Here is an 8864-nt window from a genome sequence, read left to right as displayed (position 1 = left end):
CGCCGCGGAGAGCGGACCGTCGCTATGACAACAGAAGGGGGGGTGGCGGTTGCCGGTTTTGGACCGCCGTTAGAAGCCGGTCGGCCCCCGGACTGAGTTAAGAGAGACGGAGAGAAAATACAACATGATGACAGCAGGGAGGGAGAGAGAGAGAGAGATGGAGAGAGGGAGAGAGGGAGAGAGAGAGAGGGAGAAAGAGAGAGGGAGGGAGAGAGGGAGAAAGAGAGAGGGAGAGAGAGGGAGGGAGAGACGGAGAGAGAGAGAGGGAGAAAGAGAGAGGGAGAGGGAGAGAGGGAGAAAGAGAGAGGGAGAGAGAGAGGGAGAGAGGGAGAGAGAGGGAGGGAGGGAGAGAGAGAGAGGGAGGGAGGGAGGGAGAGAGAGAGGGAGAGAGGGAGAGAGAGAGAGAGAGAAAGAAAGGGAGAGAGGGAGACAGAGAGGGAACGAGAGGACCACCCGCCTTCACAGTGGCAAAACCCCCAAGAACACCCCCCCTTCCCTCACACCCCTCCCTCCCCTCTCTCCCTCCCCCGCCATCTCACCCCCCCCACCTTTCCTGCCCCAGAGATCCACATAAAAAAGTCTCCTGAACAGAGTTACTCAGAATACCAAAAAACAAACAAATACAGAGAAAACTGAAAACAACAAATCATGATTATAATAAGTCACGGCTAGGGTGGTGGGGGGGCAGGAGAGGTGAGGGGGGGGCTAGGGTGGTGGGGGGGGCAGGAGAGGTGAGGGGGGGGGCTAGGGTGGTGAGGGGGGGGGCTAGGGTGGTGGGGGGGCAGGAGAGGTGAGGGGGGGGCTAGGGTGGTGAGGGGGGGGGCTAGGGTGGTGGGGGGGCAGGAGATGTGAGGGGGGGGCTAGGGTGGTGGGGGGGCAGGAGATGTGAGGGGGGGGGCTAGGGTGGTGGGGGGGCAGGAGAGGTGTGATCATGGATAGGGAGGGTGGGGGGGGGGGGTTGGTAGGGGAGGGTTGCAGTAGGTCAGAGGTCAAAAGACGGTAAGGTATCTGCAGGTCAACCTAACAGGAAGTGGACAGGAAACAGGAAACAGGAAACAGAGAAACATCTATGCATGTTCGTTGCATACCATCATATTTCACACTGTTGTATGTAAGACATCGAGAAAAAGCCGACCGGTCGTCAAACTACACTCACGTGATAGGCCGGCTCCTCAGCCAATGAAAGTAAAGTAGAGTTTTGTTTGGTTCAGCTGGTTTGGTAGTAGAGACCTTTATGAAGACCTTTCCATGTCACTATGCCACATTTAGACAGCTTCTCCTCCTGCATACATATTTGTCATCATAAATCTAGCAATCTGTCTTGGGCAGGGAGGGGGGGGGGGCAGGGGGATAACAGTTAACATTAAAACGTTACGATGATGATGATGATGATGATGATGATGATGATAGTAGTGAGGTAATGCTAGGTGAGGTCTGAGATGGTGTGTGAGATCCAGTTCTGGGATAGGGGGGGTTAGAGTTTGAGTTTGGGGTCCAGTTTTGGGGGTCCAGTTTTGGGGGTGGGAGGGTGTGGGGGGGGTCCAGTTCTGGGTCCTAGGGGGGTTAGAGAGTTCCACTGACCAGCACGGCGGCCCGACTTAAGACTGCTCCTCCGTCCCACAATGCACTGGGGTTCCCTTAAATACGCTGCTGCCGTTAGGATGCAGAGGTACTTCTGCACCTCGATGTTCGTTTAAAACAACACACACACACACACGCACAGATGCACAGACGCGTAATAGCACCAAGATTAGGGGCATGTTCCCTAGGCAGGTTGAGCAGGTTTCAGCTAATTTTGACGATTTCATATCAAAAAGGCGTTATGGAATTATCTCCACAAGATGACTGACTGTTTCCTCAATACCTGAAGTTGTGACTCTACTGTTTTACCGAACGAACAACCTTCTGTAAGTCTGTGTGTGACGTCTACCTCAGGGCGAACACCACACCACTGGGAGGCTGTTCCTCGTCCTGCAGTTCACCACCATGTCCAGTAGGGGGAGCGGCCATGCCTCTGGCACTAACGGCAGCGATGGAGGGATGGAGGGATGGGGGGGGGCGGAAGAAGAGGCTCTACGTGGTACAGTGATGGATGGCCCAGTGGAAGGGAGGGAGGGGGGAGGGGGGGTTAATGCTATCAGCGGCCCAGGGGCTCCGCCATCTTGTTAATATCTTGCTGATATCTCACATTCATCTTGTACGCACTTCCCCGAGACACAGGCTGCCGTGTCTGCACTGGAGGGCTGGGGGCAGCTGCTGTGGGAGGGCTGTGGGGGGGAGGCTGGGGGGGAGGCTGTGTCTTCGCTGGAGGGCTGTGGGGGGGCGGCTGCTGTGGGGGGGAGGCTGCTGTGGGGGGGAGGCTGGGGGGTAGGCTGTGTCTTTGCTGGAGGGTTGTGGGGGGGAGGCTGGGGGGGGGAGGCTGTGTCTTCGCTGGAGGGCTGTGGGGGGAGGCTTGGGGGGAGGCCTGTCTAATAAACGCCACAAGGACGGATATTAAAGACAGTGTGTCATGAATAGATCCAGAGATTAGATCAGCCGCTGCCCTCGGGCTAGCATATTACACTCCTCCAGCCAGGCTAGGGCTAGCATATTACCCTCCTCTTCCAGCTAGGCTAGGGCTAGCATGCTAGTTGTTAGCTGAACAACACTCCCGAGATTACGCTTGTTTAAACTGTGGGATTATAACCTGCTGATTTAATAACATTAAATCATGTTCGATAACGTTTAATCACGTTAAATAGTGTTAAATCATGTTCAATGGAAATGAAGGTGACATGTAATGGGGGGGGGGGGGGTATAGGGTAGAGGCTGCTTTAAAAAAACGTCTCCAATTCATATATTGCTTCTACAGCAAACGCAACGTCTCACTTCCTCCTCTTATAAGAGTAGGAGATAAGAGTATTTCATATATTTGTTGTGTGTCTCTCATAGATAGATGTGATCTCATTCTGATAACCAACCACTGGACATCGCCTTGCAGGATCCCCCTAACAGTCTAAAGTCTCTCTCTTACTCTTCAAATCTCTCATAATGACATTTTATGTACAATATCGGTATATAGAACATAAATTACTACACAACAATTGAGCCTTATTATTATTCACAATCAACGTTTTCAGAAACAACCTGAAGCAACGGGAAAAAAAAAAAAAAAAAGTAAAAAACGAAGAAAAAAAACCTGGGAGAATTCGGAGACGATAAACACGTCTAAAAGTCATTTAAAACAGCTTCAGAAACAACGTCTTATTATAGAATTTCATATACTTTCTGTCTCTCTCTGTGCTCCCAAGACTTGAGTTGAGTGTGACCTGAAAAAGGAAAATGTTCAGTTAAAAAACTCCCTCCTCCGTTTCCCCTTCGAATCAGTCCATGAGGGGAGGGAGGGAGAGAAGTCTGAGAAAGAAAAAAGAAAATAAGGAAAATGGCGGCCGGAACGAGTCCCCCCGCCATCTTGTTTGTGTGTAAACAGAGCACCAGTAAGTAGTGTCTAGTTGGTTCCATGTCTCTTCTGTACAAAAGTATAAATATATGCTTTCTCTCAAATGTTTCACATATCTAGGACGTTAGAGGACGAGAAAAAAAGGTTGTAGTTGTTGTTGTTGTTGTTGTTCAGAGCGCGGGGGAGCGGGGGTCTCTGTGGACCTGTCACCACCGGAGGTCTCTGTGTTTGCTGGCTTGTGTGGACTTGAGCTCTGGTGTGTGTGTGTGTGTGTACGTCTGTGTGTGTGTGTGTGTGTGTGTGTGTGGGTACGTCTGTATGAGTGTGTGTGTGGTAGGTCTGTATAAGTGTGTGGTTGTGTGTGTCTGTGTGTCTCTGTGTGTGTGTGTGTGGGTGTGTGTGTGTGTGTGTGGGTGTACGTCTGTATGAGTGTGTGTGTGTGTGTTTGTGTCTGTCTGTCTGTATAAGTGTGTGAGTGTGTATACGTCTGTATGAGTGTGTACATCTGTATGAGTGTGTGTGTACGTCTGTATAAGTGTGTGTGTACATCTGTATATGTGTGTGAGTGTGTGAGTGTGTGTGTATGAGTGTGTGTTGATCGTCTCTCTGCATAAATAGTAGTCTCTCTCTCTCTCTCTCTCTCTCTCTATCTCTCTCTCTCTCTCTCTCTCTCTCTCTCTCTCTCTCTGCACAGTTGTGGACCCCGGCCTCCTCCTCCGGCCCGTCCAGCCCAGCTCTGCCCCGCTCTGCCCCGCTACAGCAGGTCCATCTTGGGTCTGTAGTGGAGGAGGAGGGGGGATTTCTGGAAGACAAAGACGTTAGCATTAGCATATGACGTTCATCAGTCATTAGCATTAGCATATGACGTTCATCAGTCATTAGCATTAGCATGCAGTGTTCCATCAGTCATTAGCATTAGCATGCAGCGTTCATTAGTTAGTTAGTAATTAGCATTTCGTCAGTCGTTAGCATTCTCTCTGGTCGTGCTGGGGAGGAAGTACCTTAAATCTCCATCTCGTCACAACGACAAATTTCAAAGTGTGGTCCTTCCCCAAGATCTCCTCGTTGCATAAGATGTCCAGCTGTGAAGAGAGGAACGATAGAAGAGAGAGATGACAGAGAGAGAGACATGAGAGATAGAGATGACAGAGGAGAGAGAGAAGTGAGAGATGAGAGAAAAGAGAGAGGAGGGAGAGAGAGAGAGAGGAGAGAGAAAGAGAGAGAAAAGGGAGAGAGAGAGGGAGAGGGAGAGAGAGAATAGGGAGAGATGAGAGAGAGAGAGGAGAGAGAGAGGAAGGAGAGTGAGAGAGGAGAGGGAGAGAGAGAGAGAGAGAGAGGAGAGAGAGGAAGGAGAGTGAGAGAGGAGAGGGAGAGGGAGAGGGAGAGAGAGAGAGATAAGGATGTTAATTTATCAATTTAACATTTATCTGGAGAGCGGTTGAACCCACGGCAACAGTGGGGTAACCATGGAAACAGAATTACAAATCATCACATATCACCATGACATCAGTTATGTGGCTAATGAACATGTTCAAATATAATATAATAATATAATAATATAATAATATAATACAGCAGAGGAGGGCTCATTGCACACATGTTTGACACCATTCCTCATTCCTTTTCGCACATCACAAAGAGCCCGTCCTCCGATTTCTAGTTTATTTTTATTTTACCTTTATTTTACCAGGCGAGACACCAGCCTCCCCCCCTGCATTAAGGCTTGGCACACTAGCCCCCCCTAGGGGTGCTTAGGAGAACACTCCTTTACCAGACAGACAGAGAGACGGGTGGACCTCCTTATCTTATCTGTGTTACCATAAACCTCCCTATCTCTGTTCACTATCACTAGCATGGACCAGTATCACCAGTGTGAGTGTGTGTGTGTGTGTGTGTGTGTGTGTGTGTGTGTGTGTGTGTGTGTGTGTGTGTGTGTGTGAGTGTTAAAGACAGGAGACAGAAGACAGGATGTTAGACAGAAGAAGAAGGATAGAACCTCAGTGATGTATTATTATTATTATTATTATTATTAATATTATTATTATTATTATTATATATATGTGTCAACATGGCTGTGAGGAAATGGGCCATTGTGATGTGACAAAGCGGGTGGAGGGGGGCGGATAAAGAGAGGGATGTTTGCGGGGGGAGAGAGAGAGAGAAGAGAGGGGAGAGAGAGTGAGAGAGAGAAGAGAGGGGAGAGAGAGAGAGGGGAGAGAGAGAAGAGAGGGGAGAGAGAGAAGAGAGGGGAGAGAGAGAGGAGAGGGAGAGAGAGAGAGGAGAGGGGAGAGAGAGAGAGGGAGAAAGAGAGAGAGGGAGAGAGAGAGGACGTGTATCTGAGCAACTCCTGATGTCAATAACAACAATGACAATAGAGGAGCTTACAGCCTTATGATAGAAAGAGGGATTGAGGAGAGGGAGGAGAGGGAGAGAGGAGAGGGAGGGGAGGGAGAGAGGAGAGGGGGGGTAGAAGGATAGATGGGGGGGCTTGAAGGATAGGGGGGGATAAGAGAGAGAAAGAGAGACAAGAGAGAAACAAAGAACTGGAACGGCCCCCTGGGATTGGCTGATGTGTCAGATTTGGTCATGTGACAGGAAGCATGAGATGTTCAACAACATATGGTGAGGAAGAGGAGGAGGAAGGGATGAAGTGGCTCGGAACACACACACACACACACACACTGGAGCTACACACACGCCTTGCGCTGCTCTTTCATTTGAATAATGTAGAAGAATTACTGTAGGATTACACAGAATTACAGTAGGTTAGCAGTTAGCAGGTTAGCGTACCTCGTTAAAGGATGTCAGGTTAGGGGTTAGCAGGTTAGCGTACCTCGTTAAAGGATGTCAGGTTAGGGGATAGCAGGTTAGCGTACCTCGTTAAAGGATGTCAGGTTAGCATGTTAGCGGTAGCGTACCTCGTTAAAGGATTTCAGGTAAGCGTACCTCGTTGAAGGATGTTAGGTTAGCATGTTAGCGGTAGCGTACCTCGTTAAAGGATGTCAGGTTAGCGTACCTCGTTAAAGGATGTCAGGTTAGCATGTTAGCGGTAGCGTACCTCGTTGAAGGATGTCAGGTTAGGGGTTAGCAGGTTAGCATGTTAGCGGAAGCGTACCTCGTTGAAGGATGTCAGGTTAGGGTTAGCAGGTTAGCATGTTAGCGGTAGCGTACCTCGTTGAAGGATGTCAGGTTGAGCTTCTTGGCGATGAACTTCTTCAGGTGCAGCACAGTGGCCTGGGCGGAGCAGCGGATCCACTTCCTCTTCAGACCCCGCAGCTTGCTGCTGTTACACTCCAGACATATACTCACCTGCACACACACAGACACACACACATGTTAACACACAGCTTACTGCTGTAACACTCCAGACAGATGCTCACATGCACACACACACACACACACACACACACACTGATTTGAAAATAAGGGATATTTTCCAAAAAATAAGGGATATCCCCCGCGTGCCCCCGGGCCGTCCTCTCCCCCCACCATCCACAAGCCAGACCCCTTATATTTAAGCCCAATTTATACTTCTGCGTCGAATTTACGTGCGGCTACGCCGTAGCCTACGCAGGGGCTCTCCCAATTTATACTTCTGCGTTGGTCGGTCGCGTTGGTCGGTGTACTCATAGCGGCATAATAGCGATCAAAAAACCTATTTTTGTTATGCTTGTTGTAAAGAAAATGTCTATAATGCATTGATAATAAGATGGTTATCATAATTGTTCAAATCTTTATTAATAAGTAATTACAGAAAAAGTAAATGACATTTCTGTCATTCCGCATTTTGGGCGATTCGGAATCATGTGCTACCAAGCGGACCAATCACAGTGCTTACGGTTGCGTAGGCACTGCCGCGTAGTTACATTTTTGGACAGGTGCGCGTCAACCTACGCCGTAGCCTACGCAAGCTACGGCGTAGGCTACGCCGTCGATTTTACGCAGAAGTATAAATTGGGCTTTAGACTAGTAGACCCCTTACATTTAGACAAGGAGACCCCTTGCATTTAGACTAGGAGACCCCTTACATTTAGACTAGTAGACCCCTTACATTTAGACTAGTAGACCCCTTACATTTAGACTAGTAGACCCCTTACATTTAGACTAGGAGACCCCTTACATTTAGACTAGTAGACCCCTTACATTTAGACTAGGAGACCCTTACATTAGACTAGTAGACCCCTTACATTTAGTCTAGTAGACCCCTTACATTTAGACTAGGAGACCCCTTACATTTAGACTAGGAGACCCCTTACATTTAGACTAGTAGACCCCTTACATTTAGTCTAGTAGACCCCTTACATTTAGACTAGGAGACCCCTTACATTTAGACTAGGAGACCCCTTACATTTAGACTAGGAGACCCCTTACATTTAGACTAGGAGACCCCTTACATTTACATTTTCTCTTTTTTTAATATTATTTTTACATTTTTACATTTTTACACTCTCTACCTCTCCCTCCTCTCTACCTCTCCCTCCATGCCCCCCTCCTCTCTACCTCACCCTCCTCTCTACCTCTCCCTCCATGCCCCCCTCTCTCTCTCTACCTCTCCCTCCTCTCTACCTCTCCCTCCATGCCCCCCCTCTCTCTCTACCTCTCCCTCCTCTCTACCTCTCCCTCCTCTCTACCTCTCCCTCCATGCCCCCCCTCTCTCTCTACCTCTCCCTCCTCTCTACCTCTCCCTCCATGCCCCCCTCTCTCTCTACCTCTCCCTCCTCTCTACCTCTCCCTCCATGCCCCCCCCTCTCTCTACCTCTCCCTCCTCTCTACCTCTCCCTCCATGCCCCCCCTCTCTCTACCTCTCCCTCCTCTCTACCTCTCCCTCCTCTCTACCTCTCCCTCCATGCCCCCCCCTCTCTCTACCTCTCCCTCCTCTCTACCTCACCCTCCATGCCCCCCCTCTCTCTCTACCTCACCCTCCTCTCTACCTCTCCCTCCTCTCTACCTCTCCCTCCATGCCCCCCCTCTCTCTCTACCTCTCCCTCCTCTCTACCTCTCCCTCCTCTCTACCTCTCCTCCTCTCTACCTTTCCCTCCTCTCTACCTCTCCCTCCTCTCTACCTCTCCCTCCATGCCCCCCCTCTCTCTCTACCTCTCCCTCCTCTCTACCTCTCCCTCCTCTCTACCTCTCCCTCCATGCCCCCCCCTCTCTCTATCCTCTCCCTCCTCTCTACCTCTCCCTCCTCTCTACCTCTCCCTCCTCTCTACCTCTCCCTCCATGCCCCCCCTCTCTATCAGCCCAGACAGATGTGACACAGTTCTCCAAGGCTGTGCCCCCCAACCTCCAAGGCTGCCGCCCCCCTCCAAGGTTGAGCTCAGACAGGAAATTCATAATGACTTGTGAATAAAGACACTGTCTGCTCTCCTCTCCTCTCCTCTCCTTCTCCTCTCCTCTCCACCCCTCCCCTCTCCTCTCCCCTCCT

The 8864-nt window shown here is 50.0% G+C and overlaps 1 protein-coding gene across 1 annotated transcript in view; it reads right to left on the bottom strand.

Annotated features, from left to right (window-relative positions):
• Window positions 1-4193: 4193 nt before the first annotated feature.
• The window catches only part of pcgf3 (polycomb group ring finger 3), a gene marked incomplete at both ends in the record, with an annotated part of 27813 nt that continues 23142 nt past the window's right edge, over window positions 4194-8864 (bottom strand). Inside the window, 3 exons of the mRNA XM_080536664.1 lie at window positions 4194-4241; window positions 4441-4521; window positions 6611-6748. Of these exons, the coding sequence (XP_080392790.1) occupies window positions 4194-4241; window positions 4441-4521; window positions 6611-6748 (267 nt within the window). The remainder of the gene's footprint in view (window positions 4242-4440; window positions 4522-6610; window positions 6749-8864) is intronic.

The sequence above is a fragment of the Nansenia antarctica genome (assembly GCF_963989245.1).
Source record: "Nansenia antarctica genome assembly, chromosome: 7".
NCBI classification, from domain to species: Eukaryota; Metazoa; Chordata; class Actinopteri; order Argentiniformes; family Microstomatidae; genus Nansenia; species Nansenia antarctica.
Note: the sequence above shows the minus strand (reverse complement) of the source record. Positions and strands in the feature narration are given on the sequence as shown.